The following is a 27,721-nucleotide window of genomic DNA, read 5'->3' as shown; positions in this document are numbered from 1 at the left end:
CATCAGCCTTTCTGTTTTTTCGATTATTGGGTTCTATTTTTGTTACAATCAGAGGTGTTGAACTAATTTCTGTTTATTATAAAAAGTACACTAAAGAAAGAGATGGGCACTTCATAATCGTTAGACTCAAATGGGTAATCACAATGGTCAAGCTCCTCATAGGATGTTTTTATTTGCTGGGATTATGCATGTAGTGTAGAGTAGTATATTTTAGTTTAGCTCATATTTTTAATATAGATTTATTCTTCTAATTTATTTGATTCCCAACATATTCCGCATTGCTATGCAAGAGATTCATTAGATACAAGATATGGGTATACAAAATAAGACAGATTGATTTGAGTGTGTTGCTGGGTGTAAATTTAGGAGTAAATGTTGGAGACTTAAGAATTGATCATTTTAAAAATGGGTCACTAAGGGATATTCATATAAATGATGTGGGTAAAGGGTCAGGAGTGTTAAAGGGATAGGAAAGTCAAAATTAAACTTGCATGTTTCAGATAGAGTATGTAATGTTAAGACACTTTTTTAATTTCACTTCTATTTTCAAATGTGCTTTATTCTCTTGGTATCCCATGTTGAAAAAATATGCACATCTAATACACTAGTGGGAGCTAGTTGCTGATTGGTGCCTGCACACATTTGTCTCTTGTGATTGGAGTAGTTGTGTTCAGCTAGCTGCCAGTAGTGCAATGTTCCTCCTTCAGCAATGGATAACAAAATAATGAAGCAAATTTGATAATGGAAGTAAATTGGAAAGTTGTTTAAAATTGTATGTTCTATCTGAATCATGAAATACAATTCAAGAACCACTGTTCTAAGCAAACACAGTCCTGTATCCTTATGATCTCTCACTAGAACTTTGGTTTGTAACCCTCTCTGTTGTTTAATAATGATGCGCTAATGTGTTATTGTATGTTTGCTGCTTCTTTAGCACCTTGACTGTTCTCTGTAGAACATTGTCCTCAGCTCCATAACCCTTTTCTGTCTGCAGGAGGAGGAGATGTCGGCATGCACAGATGGGACGTACAGAGGGAATCGGTATTTTCACTGTGGCCCATATAAGGCTCTGTTTGTCAAACTGCGAAACTGCCGTCCGGACTTGCGTTTTTATTCTCTTTCTGGCAAGTCAAATCCGATCCAGCGATGTAATTCAATCGGTGAGCCTAGAATCTGGACAAAAAAAAACGAACTAGTGTTAGATATAAAAGCCAGCACACCACTCTTACTTACGTCACCTCTTCTTAGCTTTCAGGGACTATACTAGTGAGTGTGTGGAGGAGAATACACCTCCATTATCGGGCAGAGAAGCCATAGAATGCTTGACAGGATGGAAAAAAGGAATCCAAGGTCACTGCAATTCCTGTTATCTGGATGCAACTCTCTTTTGGTGAGTAACACTCACCACTGTCGCCTCTTTGAATTGGCTTACTCGCTTTACAAAGGTACATCAGCTTCTAAAGCTTTGTGTTATGTATTTGATTGATGTTGGTTTAGATTTTTAATCTAAGAGGAAGTACATGTTTGTGTAATACTGGTATGTGGGCTCGAAGCAGAACTTCCTCTTCCTTATTGGCTGAAAGGGATACTTCCTACAAGCAAGTACAAAAATATTTACTTTACAAAACTGAAATAAATTTAAAAAGCCCTATTTTAGATGGTACAAAATGCCATTACTTTTTTTCTTCTTCTTAATTTCTTCCCTAACAAAACAAGCAATCTTGCTTCTCTCTCTCACTTTTCTCCCATTTATTTTGCATTCTCTATCTCTCAGCATGTTTGCCTGTTCTTCTGTGCTGGACACGATGCTCTTGCGTCCTGCTGACAAAAATGACATTGATCCCTACAGTGCTACAAGGGACTTGCTGCGTATTGAGATTGTAAATCCTCTTCGGAGGTAAGTATACTGACAGCAGACTCTAGCTAGAAAATGTTTGCTTTTCTATGTCCCTTTTAAAGGGATATACAAGTGCAAAAAGGAAATACTCTAATATGTTACAACATTTTATTATACTTGCGTTATAACATACTGGGTTAGCCAATGACAAGCCACTAATCACCAGCTAGCTCCCAGTATGAGGATATGAGAACCGAATAGAAGTGAAATTAAATGTCTTAAAATAACATGGTCTATCAGAATTGTGTAAGTTTAATTTTGAATATCCTATCCCTTTTAAGTTGTAATGATATGATTCAAAGGACATAGAAATGCAAAAAGAAAATGTACCTATGTGTTATAACTTTATTAATGCACTACTGGGAGCTAGCTGAACATATGTGTAGTCACAAATTATCAGCTATTGCTGATCCTGAACCTACATGCGTCTGCTGTTTATCAAACAATACCAAAATAATTAAAATTGCACAATCTTATCTAAACCATGAAAGTGCATTTTTGACTTCTTTGTTTTTAATTTTCAGTTTCTCCCTAATTTCTGTCTTTTGTTACCCATAGCCCCTCATTATACAAATGACCTAAGTTTGTGTGCCTTTCTCTTTGCTGTCCTATCAGGAATGGTTATGTATGTGCCACAAAAGTGATGGCCCTGAGGAAGATTTTGGAAGCAGCTGGGAAGAGTACAGGATTTACCAGTGAAGAAAAAGGTGATGCCACTTTTATTTCTATTTCTCAGCCTAAACCTTGTATCCTCGTAAAAGATTTGTTTTAAAGAAAAATAATGTTCACTATAAATACCTTAAAAGGACGGTAAACGCCTTCAGATTTTAATATAAAATGTTTATTTGTACGATGCATAGTAAAACAACTTTGCAGTATACTTTAATTATTTATTTAGCTCCCTTCTCACGTAAAAGCAGGGGGGACAGACAGTGGCGTATATTGCACGAGGTATTATTTAAACCCTATAGATAATGAGTCACATGGCTTGGTAGGGTTCTTTACTAAAATAAATATATAAACACACACCGTTTAACCCTGTAGTGCCTAACAGATCTCACTTTTTAAATAGGGGGGGAGTGCCACAATATTGCCGCTCACAGAACTTGCTCAAACCCACTCTGTGACAGTACACCACTGTAAGTACTTTTGCATGCTTGCATTGTTACTCACGTAACCTCCTGTGACACGTATCCACCGGTGCTCGGTCCTAGGGGATGCCCTCAAACTCCAGACCGTGTCCGGTGGACTGTTCCTCCCCTCCTCAAGCTTCCTGGTTCTTTGTGTCTCCCTGCGGGTATCAGCATCGTTCACACTGTTTCTGTGTAGCCGATTACGTCAGTGGCTACGTACTCGCCCCCTAGTGGTCTGTGGCTTCACATGCATCCAACCGGAACTCCTCTGCTGGCTCCAATTATGAAAATTCAAACATGCGATATTGAATAAAGGAGTAATCCGGAAACTTGCAGGATAAGATAAAACGTCCTTTATTATATAGCAAATTTTAAAATGTATTAGCAGCTCCAGTTATTGTAATCCATCTTTGGGTAGGCTTGTCACTAATGCTGACATGTTAAAGTGACAAGCCTACCCAAAGATGGATTACAAAAACTGGAGCTGAATATATTTTAAATTTTGTTATATAATAAAGGACGTTTTATCTTATCCTGCAAGTTTCCGGATTACTCCTTTATTCAGTATCATATCGCATGTTTGAATTTTCACTAAAATAAATATATCTACTTGTTCATCATTGAAAACAATATTAAAGAGAAATTAATTTTTATGTATGCATCATAAATGAATTACAGCACAAAGATCTACATACAAAAACACCATTTGCGTGTTTGTCTGATCTTTTTTTCTGTGGTTAAATAGGGACAGATATAAATAAGCTTCAATATTGATCAAGCAATCACTGTGCTGCATGTAGGAGCATCTGTTCACACCTATCCTCAAAAAACCTTCTGTTGATCCAACTACCGCCCTATTTCCCTACTCCCTCTTGCCTAAAAGCTTTTTGAAAAGCTAGTATATGCACACCTATCCCATTTCCTTACATTAAACTCCCTCCTTGACCCTCTGCAATCTGGATTTCGTCCCCATCACTCCACAGACACAGCAATCGTTAAGGTTACCAACGACCTACTTACAGCAAAATCCAAAGGCCACTTCTCTCTGCTTATCCTCCTTGATCTGTCCGCAGCCTTTGATACTGTTGACCACCCTCTTTTGCTCCAAACCCTCCAGTCCTTCGGCATTTGTGACACAGCCCACTCGTGGTTCTCTTCCTACCTGTCAAACCGTACCTTTTAGTATTGCCTTCTTTGGGGCCTCCTCTGCCCCGTCACCACTTTCTGTCAGGGTACCACCAAGGCTCTGTCCCTTCTCTTCTCAATTTACACGTCATCATTAGGTTTCCTAATAAAGTCCCACGGGTTCCAATATCATGTGTATGCTGACGACACACAAATCTACTTCTCTGCACCAGACCTATCTCCTTCTTTGCTAACCCGTATCACTAACTGTCTTTCTCACATCTCTTCCTGGATGCCCTCTCACTACCTCAAGCTTAATCTCTCCAAAACTGAGGTGGACTGTTCCTTATTTTTCCCCCTTTCTTACAAAATCTCCACCCCCCAATCTCTCTAACTGCCCAGAACTCCATCATTACCTCTACCCTGCATGCCCGATGTCTTGGGGTCACATTTCACTCAGATCTTTCTTTCACTCCTCACATTCAGCCCTTGGCTAAATCCTGCCGCTTCCACCTTAAAACACCTCTAAAATTAGACATTTTCTTTACACAAGACACAACTAAGATTTGAATCCACTCTCTCATCCTTTCCCGCCTTGATTACTGCAACTCTGTCCTCTCTGGTTTCGCCAGCTGCCGCCTAGCTCCTTCATAAACCGTAATGAATGCCTCTGCCAGGCTCATCTTCCTTACACGTCGCTCTTCATTTGCTGCACCTCTCTGCCAATCCAATAGAAGAGTAGGTGGACTGAGCGCTAGTAGATAATTAGGCCTTAAGCTTACTCACAGGTTAGTCTCCTAGCGGGCTAACAGAGGAAGGAATACAGTAAAAGGTGAGAGTAAGCGCTGGAAGCTTAAAAGGCACAAATCTAATCGACTTAGAAATACTTTAAAAATTATTTCTCCTGTTAAGTGTGGTCAGTCCACGGGTCATCATTACTTCTGGGATATTAACTCCTCCCCAACAGGAAGTGCAAGAGGATCACCCAGCAGAGCTGCTATATAGCTCCTCCCCTCTACGTCACACCCAGTCATTCTCTTGCACCCAACTAATAGATAGGATGTGTGAGAGGACTGTGGCGACATTCTGATACAAGCGTCAAGCTTTCAAACTGCCAGGTCTCATACAGAGTTAGTACTGGCTTTTCTAAGGTCGCATGGGTGGAAGGTGAACGAAGAGAAGAGTTCTCTCTTACCACTCACAAGGGTTCCCTTCTTGGGGACTCTTATAGATTCTGTAGAAATGAAGATCTACCTGACAGAAGACAGGTTAACAAAGCTTCAAAATGCTTGCCGTGTCCTTCATTCCATTCAACACCCGTCAGTGGCTCAATGCATGGAGGTAATCGGCTTAATGGTAGCGGCAATGGACATAGTACCCTTTGCACGCCTACATCTCAGACCGCTGCAATTGTGCATGCTAAGTCAGTGGAATGGGGATTACTCAGATTTGTCCCCTACTCTGAATCTGGATCAAGGGACCAGAAAATCTCTTCTATGGTGGCTTTCTCGGCCACATCTGTCCAGGGGGATGCCATTCAGCAGACCAGATTGGACAATTGTAACAACAGACGCCAGCCTACTAGGTTGGGGCGCTGTCTGGAATTCCCTGAAGGCTCAGGGTTCATGGACTCAGGAGGAGAGTCTCCTTCCAATAAACATTCTGGAATTGAGAGCAGTTCTCAATGCCCTTCTGGCTTGGCCTCAGTTAACAACTCGGGGGTTCATCAGTTTTCAGTCGGACAACATCACGACTGTAGCTTACATCAACCATCAAGGAGGAACAAGAAGCTCCCTAGCGATGATGGAAGTATCAAAGATAATTCGCTGGGCAGAGTCTCACTCTTGCCACCTGTCAGCGATCCACATTCCTGGAGTGGAGAACTGGGAGGCGGATTTCCTAAGTCGTCAGACTTTTCATCCGGGGGAGTGGGAACTTCATCCGGAGATCTTTGCCCAAATACTTCGACTTTGGGGCAAACCAGAGATAGATCTCATGGCGTCTCGCCAGAACGCCAAGCTTCCTTATTACGGGTCCAGGTCCAGGGACCCGGGAGCAGTCCTGGTAGATGCTTTAACAGCACCTTGGACCTTCGGGATGGCCTATGTGTTTCCACCCTTCCCGATGCTTCCTCGATTGATTGCCAGGATCAAACAGGAGAGAGCATCGGTGATTCTGATAGCGCCTGCGTAGCCACGCAGGACCTGGTATGCAGATCTAGTGGACATGTCATCCTGTCCACCTTGGTCTCTGCCTCTGAGACAGGACCTTCTGATCCAGGGTCCCTTCAAACATCAAAATCTAATTTCTCTGAAGCTGACTGCTTGGAAATTGAACGCTTGATTTTATCAAAACGTGGTTTTTCTGAGTCAGTAATTGATACCTTAATACAGGCTAGGAAGCCTGTTACCAGAAAGATTTACCATAAAATATGGCGTAAATACTTATATTGGTGTGAGTCCAAAAGTTACTCATGGAGTAAGGTTAGGATTCCTAGGATATTGTCTTTTCTACAAGAAGGTTTAGAAAAGGGTTTATCCGCTAGTTCCTTAAAGGGACAGATTTCAGCTCTGTCCATTCTTTTACACAAACGTCTGTCAGAGGTTCCAGACGTTCAGGCTTTTTGTCAGGCTTTGGCCAGGATTAAGCCTGTGTTTAAAACTGTTGCTCCACCATGGAGTTTGAACTTAGTTCTTAATGTTTTACAGGGTGTTCCGTTTGAACCCCTTCATTCCATTGATATCAAATTGTTATCTTGGAAAGTTCTGTTTTTAATGGCTATTTCCTCGGCTCGAAGAGTCTCTGAGTTATCTGCCTTACATTGTGATTCTCCTTATCTGATTTTTCATTCAGACAAGGTAGTTCTGCGTACTAAACCTGGGTTCTTACCTAAGGTGGTCACTAACAGGAATATCAATCAAGAGATTGTTGTTCCATCTTTGTGTCCTAATCCTTCTTCGAAGAAGGAACGTCTTCTACACAATCTAGATGTAGTCCGTGCCCTGAAATTTTATCTACAGGCAACTAAGGATTTTCGACGAACGTCTTCCCTGTTTGTCGTTTATTCTGGTCAGAGGAGAGGTCAAAAAGCTTCTGCTACCTCTCTCTCTTTTTGGCTTCGTAGCATAATACGTTTAGGAAGGAAAAGAGAGAGGGCGCCACAATAGCGTAATATTGTCTGGTATTGTGAGCAAACATATGTAGACAAATGGTGTGCTTACCAGAACTAGAGGCACTGTGCTGTGACCAGTGCGTGATAGCTTGCTAGCACTTAACAGTGGCTAGTACACTGGATGGATAACGTTCCTTGGAGTCTTTGCTGGTGCCCCCTAGGCAACCTTTTTCTTAGTATGGATAATTTCAACTGGAAAGTAGAACTTGGTGTGTTGTTGTATGGTATTGGAATACCACAAAGCATAGACAACTTCTTGTAATAAAAAGCTTTAATATATGACGCGTTTCTCAACCCCAACTGGGTCGTTTCCTCAGATAAAAGCGAATAAAAATGGTTACATTTACCGGCATTATATACACATTGTATCATTAAAAACAGGAAGTTGTCATTGGGTGTTTGTCCAATAGGACTGCATTTTCAATTGTAAGAGCCTCTTACAATTGAAAATGCAGTCCTATTGGACAAACACGCAATGACAACTTCCTGTTTTTAATGATACAATGTGTATATAATGCCGGTAAATGTAACCATTTTTATTCGCTTTTATCTGAGGAAACGACCCAGTTGGGGTTGAGAAACGCGTCATATATTAAAGCTTTTTATTACAAGAAGTTGTCTATGCTTTGTGGTATTCCAATACCATACAACAACACACCAAGTTCTACTTTCCAGTTGAAATTATCCATACTAAGAAAAAGGTTGCCTAGGGGGCACCAGCAAAGACTCCAAGGAACGTTATCCATCCAGTGTACTAGCCACTGTTAAGTGCTAGCAAGCTATCACGCACTGGTCACAGCACAGTGCCTCTAGTTCTGGTAAGCACACCATTTGTCTACATATGTTTGCTCACAATACCAGACAATATTACGCTATTGTGGCGCCCTCTCTCTTTTCCTTCCTGCATTAGTCTATTCCCTACTCTCTGGGACCAAGAGGAGCTGCCTACGCCTACTTCACCACTTCATCTCAGAAGAAATACATTTATCATCTTCTTTTCCGAAAAGGGACAAATATATTGAAACGAACCAACAGGAATCCCTTTTGTATCAAGGACATAATTACTAACCGGTTTTACGGTAGAGTTGCATACTGACTTTGTTAGTTAAGATATGTTTTATGTTTCATACTTTTTTTCAGCGCGCTTTCTTTATCCCCATCTGGGATAATTCATAATACGTTTAGCTTATGAGACTGCTGGACAGCAGCCTCCTGAAAGAATTACAGCCCATTCTTCTAGAGCTGTGGCTTCCACTTGGGCCTTTAAGAATGAGGCTTCTGTTGAACAGATTTGCAAGGCTGCAACTTGGTCTTCTCTTCATACTTTTTCCAAATTTTCCAAATTTGACACTTTTGCTTCTTCGGAGGCTGTTTTTGGGAGAAAGGTTCTTCAGGCAGTGGTTCCTTCCGTATAAAGAGCCTGCCTGTCCCTCCCGTCATCCGTGTACTTTAGCTTTGGTATTGGTATCCCAGAAGTAATGATGACCCGTGGACTGACCACACTTAACAGGAGAAAACATAATTTATGCTTACCTGATAAATTCCTTTCTCCTGTAGTGTGGTCAGTCCACGGCCCGCCCTGTTTTTATGGCAGGTCTAAATTTTTAAATAATACTCCAGTCACCACTGCACCCTTTGGCTTCTCCTTTCTCGTTGGTTCTCGGTCGAATGACTGGGTGTGACGTAGAGGGGAGGAGCTATATAGCAGCTCTGCTGGGTGATCCTCTTGCACTTCCTGTTGGGGAGGAGTTAATATCCCAGAAGTAATGATGACCCGTGGACTGACCACACTACAGGAGAAAGGAATTTATCAGGTAAGCATAAATTATGTTTTTAAAAAAATTATAAAATGGTTATAAAATATTTATTACATATGATATAAATAACAATGCTACAACAATGTAAAAGAGATTAAGCGCATGGATCCATGACTATAGCTTAAAAATATACATACAATATAAGATGTGTGTGTAAAAAATACATAAAAGATACAAAAGATGGGCTTAGGTAAATAACAATATGTTAAAAGACAGACCAGGCTTTTGTATCTTTTATGTATTTTTTACACACACATCTTATATTGTATGTATGTTTTTAAGCTATAGTCATGGATCCATGTGCTTAATCTCTTTTACATTGTTGTAGCATTGTTATTTATATCATATGTAATAAATATTTTATAACCATTTTATAATTTTTTTTAAAATAATTTTTAAAGTATTTCTAAGTCGATTAGATTTGTGCCATTTAAGCTTCCAGCGCTTCTCTCATCTTTTACTGTATTCCTCTCTGCCAATCCCTTCACTGGCTTCCTCTTGCCTCTAGGATCAAACACAAAATTCTCACTCTGACATACAAAGCCCTCAACTGCACTGCTCCCCCCCTATATCTCAGACCTTGTCTCCAGATACTCTCCCTCCTGTCCCCTTTGCTCTGCTCATGACCTCCTACTCTCCTCCCTTTCTTGTCACCTCCTCACACTCCCGTTTACAGGACTTCTCCAGACTGGCTCCCATCTTGTGGAACTCTCTGCCTCGCTCCACAAGACTCTCCCCTAGCTTTGAAAGCTTCAAGCACTCCCTAAAGACTCTACTGTTCAGGGATGCATACAACCTACACTAACCTTTCTTTATATCAAATCCTCTCCTCCATTGCTATCCCCTTTAACCCCCTTAGCATGTAAGCCTAAGAGCCCAGCTGTTTGTAGATCACCTTCTTAAGAGCTGACTACAACAGTGCAACTCTTGGCAGGGCCCTCTACCCGTTTGATCCCTATAAATGTTTTGTTGTACTCCGCCTATGTTTATAGGGCTGCGGAATCTGTTGGCGCTTTACAAATAACCGTTAATAATAATAATAAAATAATAATAGAAGAGGTGAGGGTTTAGAATTCCAGGAAATGCACTCCAGTTTCTATGTGGATAGTGGAAAAGTACAATTTTAAGATTTAAATATTGTGCTGTTATTAAGACAATTTTTATAATTTTAAAAAAAAAATTGGAGGGGAGATTTTGTTTATTAAAAATAAAATACTGTTAAAGGGAAATTAAGGTCAGAAAACACTTTCATTGTTCAGAGAGAGCATGCCATTTTAAGAGACTTTTTAATTTATTTTGTTCTTTGTATCCTTTGTTAAATACCATATCTAGGTAGGCTCAGGAGCCTAGCTGGCGATTTGGTGTTTATACACATATGCCTCTTGTGATTGGCTCACCAGATTTGTTCCCAGTAATGCATTGCTATTCTGGATTTGACTTATTTTGATCCCTTTGCAGGGTTTAACTACTTTAGTTATATGTAAGCAATAATACAAAATTCCAGGCGCCAGCAATTTAGAGAATTTTCTTTTGGGACTTTTATATCCCTTTAACTACAGAAGTATAGTTGATATATTATTTACAAACTCTTATAATTTACAGTTTAAATGCCAAACCTGGTATTTCACCTGTTTATAGAAACATACGCCTAGATTTAGAGTTTTGCGTTAGAAGGGGTGCGTTAGCTACGCGTGTTTTTTTTTCCCCCGCACCTTTTAAACAACACTGGTATTTAGAGTTCTCAGAAGGGCTGCGTTAGGCTCCAAAAAGGGAGCGTAGAGCATAATTTACCGCCACTGCAACTCTCAATACCAGCGTTGCTTACGGACGCGGCCAGCTTCAAAACGTGCTCGTGCACGATTCCCCCATAGGAAACAATGGGGCAGTTTGAGCTGAAAAAAAACTAACACCTGCAAAAAAGCAGCATTCAGCTCCTAACGCAGCCCCATTGTTTCCTATGGGGAAACACTTCCTAAGTCTGCACCTAACACCCTAACATGTACCCCGAGTCTAAACACCCCTAATCTTACACTTATTAACCCCTAATCTGCCGCCCCCGCTATCGCTGACCCCTGCATATTATTTTTAACCCCTAATCTGCCGCTCTGTACACCGCCGCAACCTACGTTATCCCTATGTACCCCTAATCTGCTGCCCCTAACACCGCCGACCCCTATATTATATTTATTACCCCCTAATCTGCCCCCCCCCACGTCGCCGCTACCTACCTACACTTATTAACCCCTAATCTGCCGACCGGACCTCACTGCTACTATAATAAATGTATTAACACCTAATCCGCCTCACTCCCGACTCAAAAACCCTATAATAAATAGTATTAACCCCTAATCTGCCCTCCCTAACATCGCCGACACCTAACTTCAAGTATTAACCCCTAATCTGCCGACCGGACCTCGCCGCTACTCTAATAAATGTATTAACCCCTAAAGCTAAGTCTAACACTAACACCCCCCTAAGTTAAATATAATTTAAATCTAACGAAATAAAATAAATCTTATTAAATAAATGAATCCTATTTAAAGCTAAATACTTACCTGTAAAATAAACCCTAATATAGCTACAATATAACGAATAATTATATTGTAGCTATTTTAGGATTAATATTTATTTTACAGACAACTTTGTATTTATTTTAACTAGGTACAATAGCTATTAAATAGTTAATAACTATTTAATAGCTACCTAGTTAAAATAATTACAAAATTACATGTAAAATAAATCCTAACCTAAGTTACAATTAAACCTAGCACTACACTATCAATAAATTAATTAAATAAACTACCTACAATTATCTACAATTAAATCAACTAAACTAAATTACAAAAAAACAAACATTAAATTACAAAAAATAAAAAAAAGATTACAAGAATTTTAAACTAATTACACCTACTCTAAGCCCCCTAAAAAAATAACAAAGCCCCCCAAAATAAAAAAAATGCCCTACCCTATTCTAAAATAAAAATTAAACAGCTCTTTTACCTTACCAGCCCTTAAAAGGGCCTTTTGCGGGGCATGCCCCAAAGAAAACAGCTCTTTTGCCTGTAAAAAAAACATACAATACCCCCCACCCCCACATTACAACCCACCACCCACATTCCCCTAATCTAACCCAGAAGAGGCTCCGAAGTCTTCATCCTATCCGGCAAGAAGAGGAGATCCGGACCAGCAAACATCTTCATCCAAGCGGCATCTTCTATCTTCATCCATCCGACGACTAGACGACGAATGAAGGTTCCTTTAAGAGATGGCGTCCCTCGAATTCCGATTGGCTGATAGAATCCTGATAGAATTAAGGTAGGAAAAATCGGATTGGCTGATCCAATCAACCAATCAGATTGAGCTTGCATTCTATTGGCTGATCGGAACAGCCAATAGAATGCAAGCTCAATCTATCAGCCAATCGGAATTCGAGGAACGCCATCTTGGATGACGTCCCTTAAAGGATTCGTCGTTTAGTCGTCGGGAGAAGAGGATGTTCCGCGCCGCAGGTCTTGAAGATGGAGCCGCTCCTCGTCGGATGGATGAAGATAGAAGATGCCACTTGGATGAAGATGTTTGCCGGTCCGGATCTCCTCTTCTTGCCGGATAGGATGAAGACTTCGGAGCCTCTTCTGGACGGATCGGTGATACCCGGCGTGGTGAAGATAAGGTAGGAAGATCTTCAGGGGCTTAGTGTTAGGTTTTTTAAGGGGGGTTTGGGTTAGATTAGGGGTATGTGGGTGGTGGGTTGTAATGTGTGGGGGGGTATTGTATGTTTTTTTACAGGCAAAAGAGCTGTTTTCTTTGGGGTATGCCCAGCAAAAGGCCCTTTTAAGGGCTGGTAAGGTAAAAGAGCTGTTTAATTTTTATTTTAGAATAGGGTAGGGCATTTTTTTATTTTGGGGGGTTTTGTTATTTTTTTAGGGGGCTTAGAGTAGGTGTAATTAGTTTAAAATTCTTGTAATCTTTTTTTATTTTTGGTAATTTAGTGTTTGTTTTTTTGTAATTTAGTGTTTTGTTTTTTTTGTAATTTAGTTTAGTTGATTTAATTGTAGATAATTGTAGGTAGTTTATTTAATTAATTTATTGATAGTGTAGTGTTAGGTTTAATTGTAACTTAGGTTAGGATTTATTTTACAGGTAATTTTGTAATTATTTTAACTAGGTAGCTATTAAATAGTTATTAACTATTTAATAGCTATTGTACCTAGTTAAAATAAATACAAAGTTGCCTGTAAAATAAATATTAATCCTAAAATAGCTACAATATAATTATTATTTATATTGTAGCTATATTAGGGTTTATTTTACAGGTAAGTATTTAGCTTTAAATATGATTAATTTATTTAATAAGATTTATTTTATTTCGTTAGATTTAAATTATATTTAACTTAGGGGGGTGTTAGGGTAAGACTTAGCTTTAGGGGTTAATACATTTATTAGAGTAGCGGCGAGGCCCAGTTGGCAGATTAGGGGTTAATACTTGAAGTTAGGTGTCGGCGATGTTAGAGAGGGCAGATTAGGGGTTAATACTATTTATTATAGGGTTTTTGAGTCGAGAGTGAGGCGGATTAGGGGTTAATACATTTATTATAGTGGCGGCGAGGTCCGGTCGGCAGATTAGGAGTTAATAATTGTAAGTAGGTAGCGGCGACGTTGGGGGGGGGCAGATTAGGGGGTAATAAATATAATATAGGGGTCGGCGATGTTAGGGGCAGCAGATTAGGGGTACATAGGGATAATGTAGGTTGCGGCGGTCGGCAGATTAGGGGTTAAAAAATTTTATTAGAGTGGCGGCGATGTGGGGGGACCTCGGTTTAGGGGTACATAGGTAGTTTATGGGTGTTAGTGTACTTTAGAGCACAGTAGTTAAGAGCTTTATGAACCGGCATTAGCCCAGAAAGCTCTTAACTCCTGACTTTTTCCTGCGGCTGGAGTCTTGTTGTTAGAGTTCTAACGCTCACTTCAGCCAAGACTCCAAATACCGGCGTTAGAAAAATCCCATTGAAAAGATAGGATACGCAATTGACGTAAGGGGATCTGCGGTATGGAAAAGTCGCGGCTGGAAAGTGAGCGTTAGACCCTTACCTACAAGACTCTAAATACCAGCGGTCGGCCAAAACCAGCGTTAGGACCCCCTAACGCTGGTTTTGACGGCTAACGCAGAACTCTAAATCTAGGCAATAGAATTTGACGGTAGATAAGAACCAAAAAGGCCCATCAAGTCTACCCATATTTCATGTTACTTTTTCCTTAGGATAGCCTTATGCATGTCCCAGTCATTTTTTAATTCATTTACAGTCTTTGTGTTTACCACCTCAAATGGAAGATTATTCCATGAATCCACCAACCTTTCTGTAAAAAAATGCTTCCTCAAATTTCTCCTGAATCTGCTATCCTCTAACTTTAGATTGTGACCCCTTGTTTTGGCATTTGTTTATTTTTTTTTAATTAAATTATTTTTATTTAGATTTAAAAATAAAATAAAAAAATAGGTATACAGAAATGGCAATCACATAGAAGTTTCATATACCACAAAGATATTTTAACTAGAATATAAACGGTTACATCATGAAACACGATATCTGTAAATTTACCACAGGAATCAAAACAATAATGGCCCCACCATCAAACCTCAAAACATTGTACCTAATTCTAGACAAAATAATGAACTGTTGTGCTAGTTTTACCTCTGTTCCCATATGTATATCATGTCTTCAATAAATTCTTGTTTACCCATAAATGTGTAGTATATACATAAAAAAAAATCAGGAATTAGGTGTTTTTTCCAGAATCTTGGTATCAAGCGTTTGGCACAGCAAAACATACAATGCAATATTTTTTTTCGGTATATACACGGGATATTTGGTTTGTCATTCAGTAATACTATGGCAGGGGAAAGTGTGACCGAAATTTCTAAAGTTGTGTTAATACATTCAGCTATATCTTCCCAGTATTTTCCCAGTATTTGTGTAGGAGAGGACAAGACCACCAGATGTGGGATAAAGTGCCCCTTCCTTCACAATGCCTCCCACACATGGGAGAGGAGTTTAGGAATATGCTGTGAAGGTGATGCGGGGTCAGGTACCACCTGGATAGCAGTTTATAATTCATCTCTACGATTGCTAGTGATAATGATGATTTTTTGGTCTCAGAAAAAATATGGCTCCATTGAGTGTCTGAAATATTGATGTCTAATTCTTTTTCCCATTTGACTATGAAGGACGTTTTTGTTTGTTTTTTTAGGGGGAAAGAGCCTCTCAATAGTTTATAGATTATAGAGATGTGAGACCTAGTCATAGTAGGGGTGATGCATAGGGTCTCAAAGGGGGGGAGAGGTCTAGTGAGGGCCGCTTTGTGGGGGCTAGTTACTATTGCGTGCCTAACTTGCATGTATGGAAACCAGAGGTGGAACGGGGGCCCCAATAACTGGGAGAGCTCTGCTTGGGGGCGGACTAGTCCTTTATTTAAAACCTAGTGTACTAGCACATTAGAGGGAGAGCCTGCTATGGTCGGTGTAGCTATGCTGCATGTTTGCAAAAGTGAGGGATTGTTTATAAGAGGTGTGAGGGGAGATGGCTGACTCAATATTGTTTTATCAGAGGCCAGAATTGTATCCCATACCCGTAGAGTAGCTCTGACATAAGTTAGCATAAGAGTTGGGAGGTCTAAGTTTGGGTGGGATCCAATACAAGTCTCCAAGAGTATGGATACCTGTCAAGTGGGTTTCTAATTGTACCCAAGGTTTATTAGGTTGTGCATGTTTCAATGCAGTGATACGTACGATATGTGCTGCATGATAGTAGGCAAGCATATTTGGGACACCCAAACCACCATCCTCCCTGCTGAGATATAAGGTGTGTTTAGATGCTCTAGTTCTTTTCTGCGCCCAGATAAAAGACTCAAACAGTTTTTGCTGCTTTGTTATAAACATTGAGGGGAGCTCTAAGGGAAGTACTTGGAATAAGTATAAATATTTCGGAAGGAGAGACATTTTTATTGCGTTAATATGCCCCATCCAAGAGAGGTGACCCTGTTTTGTCATGACTCAAGGGTGGACCTAGTGTGCTCCTGGAGAGGGGTATAATTTAGATCAAATAGGTCCGAGTGTTTAGGGGAAATATCTATACCTAGTATCTTATTTTATTGGTAATCTGGAAAGCAGTTTGGGTCGAAATGCAGCGGGCTTTCTCATCTGATAGGTGTAGCGGCATCAGCATGGACTTCCCCATATTAATAGAGAAGTTTGAGACTCTTTTGTAGTCCTTTACGAGGAGGGCGGGTAGGGGAATAGTCGGGGAGTGTATTTTAGCAATGAAGGACTTTTATCTCTTCTTTTTAAGGGATCGGGCAAGAAGACGGCCAGCTTTGTTGCTTTCAATGAAAAATTTGGATTTTATTGTGAGTGCCCGCAAATGATCGTTTTTAATCAAATATTGGTTAAGGGCCTCTCTGGACTTTTGTGATTGTGTTAAGAGTTGCGGGGATTTGGGATTCTGCTTTAGGGCTTTCTCGCTATTTTGAAAATCATTTGTTAGTGACAGGAATTGGGTCGCTCTTTGCTTCCGCAATTTGTGTGTGTGGCTCATTATCAACCCTCTTATGTAGCATTTATACGTCTCCTAATTATTAGTAGCAGAGGTGGAGGAAGGGTCATGGAAAGAAAAAAACTGTTTTTCACATATGTTTGTAGTGATTACTGGGTCGGAAAACATTGTCATTTAACTTGCAATATTGGTAATGTTGAGGTTTGGAAGACCACTTGAACGTGGAACTCACCATGCTATGGTCAGACCAAGTAGTGTGATGTAGTCTGGAGTCTATTAGTGTAGTCAATGTGTTTTGGTCGCAGAAAATGTAGTGTAGGAGCGTTGAGGGTTAGAGAAAAATGTGAAGTCTTTTGTCGTGGGATGGGTTATTCTCCAGGTGTCAAGGAGGGGTATTGCATTGATTGCCTACCAATTGGATCTTATTTGGCTGTTTCGCAAATAGGATCTACCCAAGGATGTATAAAGTGCTGGGCAGATGGGGAAATTGAAATCCCCGCCTAAGAATATTGGGCCTTTTGGAGATATATAAAAAAGAAGGGAGAGGGGCGGTTAGGAGCATGAATGTTAGGAAGAGTTATAGGTCTTCCATAATAAAGTCCCACCAAAATCAGTATTCTGCCTTCCTGGTCCTGGGTCTTTTGTAGGAGTTCAAAGGATGTTCCCTTCCTAAAGGAGATACAAACTCTTTTATGCTTGGTCGGGCCAGAGCTTAACAAATGTTGGTCAAAGTAAAATTGTGACAAAATGGGTTAATTATTTTTCTTAAAATGCATTTCCTGAATCATTACTACATCTAATTGCTTCTTATAGAAATCATGAAATGCTATGGAGCGTTTATGTGGAGCTTGGAAGCCCTTAACATTTTGTGTAGTAACTATGAAACGGCTAACTGGGGAGAAAGGGTCCATTAATGTCTAGGTGAGGTATGGCTATGACAGATGTGACTGGTTCAGTTGATGTAGGCTTCAACTGTTGTAGTAAATTAAAAAGAAAATTTATTCTGTACTTAACTTTAGAACTCTTAAAACAAGGTAGGCAATAAGAAAAACAGGGAAAGCACGCAGGAAAAAGAAAAGAGGGTGAGGAAGAAGGTAGACAAAAGGGGGTGTAGGGGAAGAAGGGATTAAGAAGGATAAGTGCTGGGAGCTGTAGAGAAGGAAAAGTGTCTGACAAAATTCCTGCCCGGCAAGAAATTAAGGAAAAATAAGGAACAATAGGGGAAAAATCGGCATTAACGGAGCCCACCCAAATATGCACCATAAACAGTAGTAGTTTATTTAAACAGGTCTAGTATAAAAACATACAATAATGCAACAGTTTTCGTCGCTAGTTATCAGAATTAGACTAAACAGGCATATACCACAGGTGCCACTGTGATTTTAGACTTTTTTTTTTGGCCATAATATATATTTTTTTCATGCCATGGCAAAGCTCTGTGTGTGTGTGTGTGTGTGTGTGTGTGTATGTCTGTGTGGTGTATGTATGTGTACTGCAGTGTGCATGTAAGGTGAGTGTGTGCGTGTATGTCTGTGTAGTGTGTGTGTGTGTGGTGTATGTATATGTAGTGCAGTGTGCATGTATGGTGTGTGTGCATGTATGTCTGTGTAGTGTGTGATGTATGTAAGTGTAGTGCGGTGTGCATGTATGTCTGTAGTGTGTCTGGTGTATGTATGTGTACTGCAGTGTGCATGTATGGTGAGTGCGTGCGTCTATGTCTGTGTAGTGTGTGTGTGGTGTATGTATATGTAGTGCAGTGTGCATGTATGGTGAGTGTGTGTGGGCATGTATGTCTGTGTAGTGTGTGTGGTGTATGTAAGTGTAGTGTGGTATGTATGTATGTCTGTAGTGTGTCTGGTGTATGTATGTGTAGTGCAGTGTGCATGTATGGTGAGTGTGTGCATGTATGTCTTAGTAGTAAGTGTAGTGCAGTGTGTGTGTAGTATCTATCTGTGTAATTTGGGTATTTAAACACCTATGTAGGAATTTACATCTGTGTTAAATTATAACCAGCAAAAGCTTTATCTGTACATACAAGAAAGGGGTGGTGGACATATATTTTATATACAGGATGCAGGTTATATAGCTAATGATACCATGTAGAAAGCCAGTAATGCTTCATGTAGAGACTTCACCTTTTTAAGAATAAATAGGGATATGTACAGATATGTCCAGAAATCAGGTATACAATCATTAGACAGGCTGAGCTGTTTCAAACTATGATGCACATATAATATTACCTGTTACAGATATCCTAAAACCAATCAAGCCACAACCTATGTAAAAAATAAAATAATCACTGTATAAACTTTCCTCTTTAGCAGCCAAGGAGTTAAAAATACTTTTTTAAGAAAGGGCTTTACTCACTCACCTCTGTTAGAAGCAGTGAGATTGATTGTCAGCATATATGGAAGCTATCTAACCAGGAAGACTTTTGAACTGACACTTGCCGTGAATAAGCACTTTGATGAGTTGAGGGGGGAGCAGAAGGTCAGGTCAGCAATGCACACAAACAGTAGTTTTGACATACATAAGGCAGCCGTAGCACAGTTCAGCTTACTCTGACAGAACACCGTCATGAGTGCCCCGCCCACCAATTCCCCCTTTTTTCATCAAATCTCAAGCCTTTACTTACCTCACGCAGCTTTTTCCCCACGGCTTCAAATCAGACCATCTGACTTCCATACACGCCAGTCCTGACTAACTGCTCAACAATCAGTGCTATATTAATTACATTTCCCATACTTAGAGAGCTAGCTAGCTGGTGTATAGTCACACTGACTGCTCAGTCAGTGAAGGAGGACCAAATCAGCACTGCACAGACAGGGTCATAAAAAAAAAAAAGAATGTATCATCCTCTGAGACTAAGACTTAGTTTAACACAGTGACCCTCCTAAGCTCTCAAAGTGGAGACTGAGAGAATTCCAGAGCCCGCCGCATGCACTATCCAGTGACTGCAGTCCACTTTAGCACTGCGACTGCCACTAATTAGAAGCCAAAAGTGCCGGCCCTCCCAATCTGCCGCACTAAGCACAGGCCTTGTTGGCCTAGGCCTTAATACGCCCCTGAGTCAACATGTCTCCTCCCAGAATGGCAGGTGAGATTTGAACATTTAAATAATACACAGGAATGGCTATTCTTCCGTATAAAAACAGAGTACAGTACCAGAGTTACATATTATTTTTTTTACTTTTTCCTTGAGTCCAAGACCAAAATAGGTTGTTAGTCTCTAACGATGCAAAGTCAGTGCATGTAAAGTTGTGACATCTTCTCGGTATATGAGATCAGAAGATTATAACTTACAAGTTCCATGAGACAGGATTACCATGGATCAAGTAGCGTCTAGAAAGTATGATGGCTCGACACACTGATTTTTCTTGTTCTGTTTGTTGACAGCTTCAGACCACACTCTTCTCTGTGGTTTAGACTTTGATGCTTCTTTCACTGAGAGATTGTGTGTAGGCTCAGGAAGGAGGGATATCAAGCTGATTGCAGAAATCTGGCACCGTGGCAGGGCTAGTACATTCGTGACGTTTTCCATTATTAACAATTTGCAAAGAGACGGGGAAACCCCATCTGTAAGGTATCTTTAAATATCGTAAGTGGGCTGTGAAAAAAGAAAACTTGTTTCTCATTTGAAGTGTTCTCATTGAAAGGTCCTGGTAGATTTGTATTTTAACTCCCAAGAATGTGAAGGTAGGATGCGTCCTTGGGAGTTGGAATATTTTCTCCCTGTAACTTTGGAAGCATATAATGATATCTCTGGGAGGTTGAGTGTCAGTAGGTTTGGGTCGCAGGGCACAATGGGCCCTTTCAAGGGGAATCTCTTCAATTACTCGTTGGTTGGCACACCCCACGAATTCTGAGGTTGTTTCTCATTGTCCGATTCTCGATATCATTTATTTTGTTCTCTAATTCTGTAATCTGTGCTTGCTGCGTTTCAATATAGTGAGACATATCAGTTATTTCTTTGACTCTCTGTCATTCTCCAAGACCTCTACGCGAGAGCCTAGTTCATTTATTTCTCTTTTCAGTTCAGCGCACTCAGATTTGATGCAGGTTTTGACTTGGTTAATAAGGGCTTCCATTGCCTTGAGTGTCACCGGGCCATCTTCGGCTTGCTGTGATCGACCAGGGGACGTAGGAGGATCCAAAGGGGTATCTGGGTTGTCGGACAAAGATTCCTCCTGTGTGCCTGTGAAGTCTCTGTTTTTTTCTTCTTATCTGCGCTTTTAAAGAAGGAGCTCACTACATTGGGAGTGTTGTTAGGCTTTAAATTTTGATCCATTTTGGCATTCTTTCTCTGTGCCATTTTCGGGTCAGACTGTCCATGTGTTCTTGTCAGTTATAGGTCCTCAGTAACTCAGTACGATAATCAGACCGTTATTATAAAGTAGATCTTTTTGCTTTAATTCAGTAGAGAAGATGCTTCAAAACACCTAACAAGATGTCACTTGCAATGTAGACTGAGCAGTGCTCTCTTTTGCAAAGGCTATGGTCAATTATGTATGCGAATAGTGGCGAGACTGAGACTAAGGCATTATATCATGATGTCTAAATTTATGCCAGTATAGTATGGGTGACTGACCATGCGGCTCCTGCCTGTCAGCCGGTATTATTAGAAAGTCACTGCCCCATATTTTAAACTATCAGATCCAGATACAGCTTTTCCTTCTGAGGTGAGAATAAACAGTTTTATAAATGAGTTGCAGCTATTTGCTGTGTTGTTGTGCTGATTGCAAAAGTATTGATGCTTCTTTGATCAGTGCACATTGAGCTTATCACTTCCAGCAATCCAGGGCTAGTTATATAGATCAGCCCCTAGCATCACGTTATAGCCCAAAGGAGATTATATAGCGGGTGTACAGATTATTATATACTGTTATGCTTGCATGCAAGCTAATTCTGAGGCAATATGTCAGACACTTTGCCTGTTTTTATAACATTTTGTGTGTTTACACACTCACCCCCAAGATGGCGTCCGTCAGTAAATTGTGACTCAAAAAAGGGCTGCAAGGTTCAAATGTCCGTTTGAGCTGTATCCTGTGATTGAGGCTAAGCCGCAGCAGGGTTGACCGCTATTCCGTGCACTTCCAGTGCTATGATCTGGTCTGGGAGCACTACGCTTTCACTCTTCGTGGCGCAGCAACTCAATGCAGGCTTCAGATGCGGCCCTTACCGCAAGGCAGCAAAAGTGTCGGCTGAGGGCCAGAGAGACTGATTAATTACTGCGGGTTACACAGCGTCTGTTACCCAGGTGATGAAAGCTGCTTTGATGTCATTAGACTGGTGCGATATTAGCTTGAGAGAGGGTTCCGTCACTGCCGATGCTGGAGCTTTAATGTGGTGCGGCCATCTCAGATGCCCGCTTGCTCCGCCCCCGGCATTTATTTTTGTGAAAAATGCTTTCATCTTCTATTTTATTAAGAACCTTCATATGTTTGAAGGTTTCTATCATGTCACCTCTTTCCCTTCTATCCTCTAAACTATACATATTTAGATCATGGAGTTTTTCTTTGTATGTTTTAGACCATGTACCATTTTAGTAGCCCTCCTTTGGACAGCTTCTAATTTATTTATATCTTTCTGAAGATATGGTCTCCAGAACTGTACACAGTATTCCAGATTTGGCCTAACTAATGATCTGTAAAGGGGCATAAGAACCTTGCTATTTCTGCTACTAATACCTCTTCCAATGCAACCAAGTATTTGACTGGCCTTACTGGCTGCACTGCTGCATTGTGTAACAAATTTTAAGTAATCTGAAACAATAATTCCCAAGTTCCTTTCTTCTTTAGTTACAGTCAGTAATGAACCATTAAGACTATAATTGGCCTTTGGATCCCTTTTAAGCCCACTTCCAATATCACTTATGAACATGTTAAACAAAACAGGCCCAAGCACTGACTCTTGGGGAACACCACTAGTAACTGACGCCTCATTTGAATGTACTCCATTAATTGAAACCCTCTGTCGTCTATCTTTAAGCCAGCATTCTACCCACTTAACAATCTTAGGCATCTATTTATAAAAGCGTCAACTTTCTTGCATTCGACGGCACCAATACGCTCGCCTAAGATCGCCTAACATCATGGCCGCGGACCTGAATACGTTCTCCAAAGTTACCAAAAAAGCTGTCAAAAAGCTGCGCACCAAGTACGGTGCAATGAGCAGCGGACTGTTGTTAACTAACAGTCATCGATCTCGCTGCTCTTCGGCATTTTTTTCAGCTTTCTTGGTACCCTGTCACTAAACACCCACACTATACTATACTGTTTACCCCCTATACCACCGCTCCCGGACCCCGCCGCAACTCTAATAAATGTATTAACCCCTAAACAGCCGCTCCCGGAGCCCACCGCAACAAAAAAATACAATTATTAACCCCTAAACCGCTGCTCCCGGACCCCGCCGCCACCTACATTATACTTATTAACCCCTAATCTGCCCCCTCCCTACACCGCCTCCACCTACCTACATTTATTAACCCCTAATCTGCCTCCCTTACACTGCCGCCATTTACCTACATTTATTAACCCCTAATCTGCCACCCCCAACATCGCCGACACTATATTAAATTTATTAACCAATAAACCTGTCTAACCCTAACTTAAATATAATTTAAATATATCTAAATAAATATTACTATCATTCGCTAAATAAATCCTATTTTAAACGAAATACCTATAAAATAAACCCTAAGATAGCTACAATATAACTAATAGTTACATAGTAGCTATCTTAGGGTTTATTTTTATTTTACAGGCAACTTTGTATTTATTTTAACTAGATACAATAGTTATTAAATAGTTATTAACTATTTAATAACTTTCTAGTTAAGATAAATACAAATATACCTGTAAAATAAAACCTAACCTAAGTTACAATTACACCTAACACTACACTATAATTAAATTAATTCCCTAAACTAAATATAATTAAATACAATTAAAAAAATTATCTAAAGTACAAAACCCCCCCACTAAATTACAGAAAATAATAAAATAATTACAAGATTTTCAAAAACTAATTACACCTAATCTAATCCCCCTAACAAAATAAAAAAGCCCCCCAAAATAAAAAAAAAAGCCCTACCCTACACTAAATTACAAATAGCCCTTAAAAGGTCCTTTTGCGGGGCATTGCCCCAAAGTAATCAGCTCTTTTACCTGTAAAAAAAAAAAATTACAACCCCCCCAAACATTAAAACCCACCACCCACACAACCAACCCTACTCTAAAACCCACCCAATCCCCCCCTTAAAAAAACCTAACACTAACCCCTTGAAGATCACCCTACCTTGAGAAGTCTTCACCCAACCGGGCCGAAGTCCTCAACGAAGCCGGCAGAAGTGATCCTCCAGACAGGCAGAAGTGACCCTCCAGACGGGCAGAAGTCTTCATCCAGGCGGCATCTTCTATCTTCATCCATCTGGCGCGGAGTGGCTCCATCTTCAAGACATCCGACGCGGAGCATCCTCTTCAAACGACGTCCAACTGAAGAATGAAGGTTCCTTTAAATGACGTCATCCAAGATGACGTCCCTTGAATTCCGATTGGCTGATAGAATTCTATCAGCCAATCGGAATTAAGGTAGGAATTGATAGTAATATTTATTTAGATTTATTTAAATTATATTTAAGTTAGGGGGGTTTAGGGGTTAATAAATTTAATATAGTGGCGGCGGTGTAGGGGAACATCTGTAGTGACCTAAGCATCGATCTGTGTTGGACTGAGTCCGGCGGATCGTATGTTACGTCACTAAATTCTACTTTGGCCGGTTTGTAGGGTTTGATAACTAAGGCGAATCAGGCTCGCCACAAATACGCTGCGGAATTCCAGCGTATTTGCGGTTGACGACTTGATAAATACATGCCTTAGCATCTATTCCAAGTTAATACATTTTGTGACTAAGTTTGTTGTGTAGGACGGTGTTAAATGCTTTGCTTAAAGGGATACTAACCCCACATCTTTTCTTTCATGATTCTGATAGAACATGCAATTTTAAGCAACTTTCTAATTTACTCCTATTATCAATTTTTCTTTGTTCTCATGTTATCTTGATTTGAAAAAGCAGTAATAAAAGGTTAGTAGCCGGCCCATTTTTAGTTCAGCACCTTGGTAGAGCTTGCTGATTGGTTTGCTACATTTAGCCACAAATCAGCAAGTGCTACCCAGGTGCTGAACAAAAAATGGTCCGGCTCTAAAGCTTTACAGTACTGCTTTTTCAAATCAAGATAGCATGAGAACAAAGAAAAATTGATAGTAGGAGTAAATTAGAAAGGTGCTTAAAATATCATGCTCTATCTGAATCATGAAAGAAAAAAATTGGGTTTAGTATCCCTTTAAGTCTAGATATGCAACATCTACGGCTCCTCCCTGGTCTATTATTTTAGTTACATGGTTTAAATAAATCAATTAGATTAGTCTGACATGATCTTCCAGCAGTGAAACCATGCTGTTCTTTGTCTTCTAAGTTGTTTGTCTGAAGGAATCATACAAGTCTTTCCTTTAAAAGAGTTTCCATTCATTTCCCTGCAATTTAGGTCAAACTGACTAGCCTATAGTTAGCAGAATCTTCCCTACTACCCTTTTTATGAAGAGGGACTACATTGGCAATTTTCCAGTCTTTTGAAACAACTCCTGTTAGAAGTGACTGATTAAATAAATCAGCTAATGGAGTAGCTATTACGGATCAAAGTTCTCTTAGAACCCTTGAATAAATATTATCTGGACCCACAGACTTATTTACTTTTATTTTTGATAAAGCCCTTGAAACCTCTTCTTCAGTAAAAAGAAAAGTACAACTCACATTATTATTTACAGTAATATCCCTTAATAGAATCTGTTACCATCTGTTGTAAAGACTGAACAAAAGTAATCATTTAAACAGTTTGCTATTTGTTTATTTTCTTCCACTACTCTATCATCCTCAAAGGCTTAGAAATTAGCATATGAGCCTACCTATGTTTAGTTTAAACTAAGAATACCAAGAGAAAAAAGCAAATTTGATGATAAAAGTAAATTGGAAAGTCAATTAAAATTAAAAGTCCTATCTGAATAATGAAAGTTTAATTTATACTTGACTGTCCCTTTAATCAAACTATCCCTCTGTTAGTTTTTCTCTTTTCACTGATATATCTAAAGAAGGTTTTGTCACTGTTTTTTTTACAGATTGTTCTATTTCCTCTTCTGCATCAGCTTTAGCCTTTTTGATTAACTGCTTTGTCATCTTTTGATGGGTTCTCCATTTTTCCTTATCCTCTTCTGAGCCAGTGAGTTTGATTTTTTAATAGACTCTTTTTTTTTTTTGTCTTAACTGCATGTGCTACTTCTCTTGAAAACCATATTGGTTTTCTTTTACTTTTACAAACAAGCCTAATACAGGCCTAGATTTGGAGTTTTGTCGGTAACGACCCGAAAAACTAACGCCGGCTTTTTTCTGGCCGCACCATAAAAATAACTCTGGTATTGAGAGTCCACATAAAGGCTGCGTTAGGCTCCAAAAAAGGAGCGTAGAGCATTTTTAACGCAGCTTCAACTCTCGATACCAGAGTTGCTTACGCAAGCGGCCAGCCTCAAAAACATGCTTGTGCACGATTCCCCCATAAGAAACAATGGGGCTGTTTGAGCTGAAAAAAACCAAACACCTGCAAAAAAGCCGCGTTCAGCTCCTAACGCAGCCCCATTGTTTGCTATGCGGTAACCCTTCCTACGTCTGCACTTAACACTCTAACATGTACCCCGAGTCTAAACACCCCTAACCTTACACTTATTAACCCCTAATCTGCCGCCCCCGCTATCGCTGACCCCTGCATATTATTATTAACCCCTAATCTGCCGCTCCGTACACCGCCGCTACTTACATTATCCCTATGTACCCCTAATCTGCTGCCCTAACATCGCCGACCCCTATATTATATTTATTAACCCCTAATCTGCCCCCCACAACGTCGCCTCCACCTGCCTACACTTATTAACCCCTAATCTGCCGACCGGACCTGAGCGCTACTATAATAAAGTTATTAACCCCTAATCCGCCTCACTAACCCTATCATAAATAGTATTAACCCCTAATCTGCCCTCCCTAACATCGCCGACTCCTAACTTCAAACATTAACCCCTAATCTGCCGACTGGAGCTCACCGCTATTCTAATAAATGTATTAACCCCTAAAGCTAAGTCTAACCCTAACACTAACACCACCCGAAGTTAAATATAATTTAAATCTAACGAAATTAATTAACTCTTATTAAATAAATTATTCCTATTTAAAGCTAAATACTTACCTGTAAAATAAATCCTAATATAGCTACAATATAAATTATAATTATATTATAGCTATTTTAGGATTAATATTTATTTTACAGGTAACTTTGTATTTATTTTAACCATGTACAATAGCTATTAAATAGTTAAGAACTATTTAATAGCTAAAATAGTTAAAATAATTACAAATTTACCTGTAAAAGAAATCCTAACCTAAGTTACAAATAAACCTAACACTAGACTATCAATAAATTAATTAAATAAACTACCTACAATTATCTACAATTAACCTAACACTACACTATCAATAAATTAATTAAATACAATTGCTACAAATAAATACAATTAAATAAACTAGCTAAAGTACAAAAAATAAAAAAGAACTAAGTTACAAAAAATAAAAAAATATTTACAAACATAAGAAAAATATTACAACAATTTTAAACTAATTACATCTACTCTAAGCCCCCTAATAAAATAACAAAGCCCCCCAAAATAAAAAAATGCCCTACCCTATTCTAAATTACTACAGTTCAAAGCTCTTTTACCTTACCAACCCTGAACAGGGCCCTTTGCGGGGCATGCCCCAAGAAATACAGCTCTTTTGCCTGTAAAAAAAAACATACAATACCCAAGCCCCCCAACATTACAACCCACCACCCACATACCCCTAATCTAACCCAAACCCCCCTTAAATAAACCTAACACTAAGCCCCTGAAGATCATCCTACCTTGTCTTCACCTCACCGGGTATCACACCGA

At 39.7% G+C, this 27,721-nt stretch overlaps 1 protein-coding gene across 2 annotated transcripts in view; it reads left to right on the top strand.

The window, feature by feature from the left end:
- The window catches only part of LOC128649159 (ubiquitin carboxyl-terminal hydrolase CYLD), a 113,956-nt gene that overhangs the window by 38,419 nt on the left and 47,816 nt on the right, over nt 1-27,721 (top strand). For both annotated transcript variants that reach the window (XM_053702259.1, XM_053702258.1), the window contains exons 6-9: nt 995-1,160; nt 1,249-1,390; nt 1,775-1,897; nt 2,513-2,604. In XM_053702259.1, coding sequence (XP_053558234.1) covers nt 995-1,160; nt 1,249-1,390; nt 1,775-1,897; nt 2,513-2,604 — 523 coding nt within the window. The remainder of the gene's footprint in view (nt 1-994; nt 1,161-1,248; nt 1,391-1,774; nt 1,898-2,512; nt 2,605-27,721) is intronic.

The sequence above is a fragment of the Bombina bombina genome, chromosome 2 (assembly GCF_027579735.1).
Source record: "Bombina bombina isolate aBomBom1 chromosome 2, aBomBom1.pri, whole genome shotgun sequence".
In the NCBI taxonomy this organism is placed as follows: domain Eukaryota; kingdom Metazoa; phylum Chordata; class Amphibia; order Anura; family Bombinatoridae; genus Bombina; species Bombina bombina.
The sequence above is the reverse complement of the archived record's forward strand: the minus strand, read 5'-3'. Positions and strand labels throughout refer to the sequence as shown.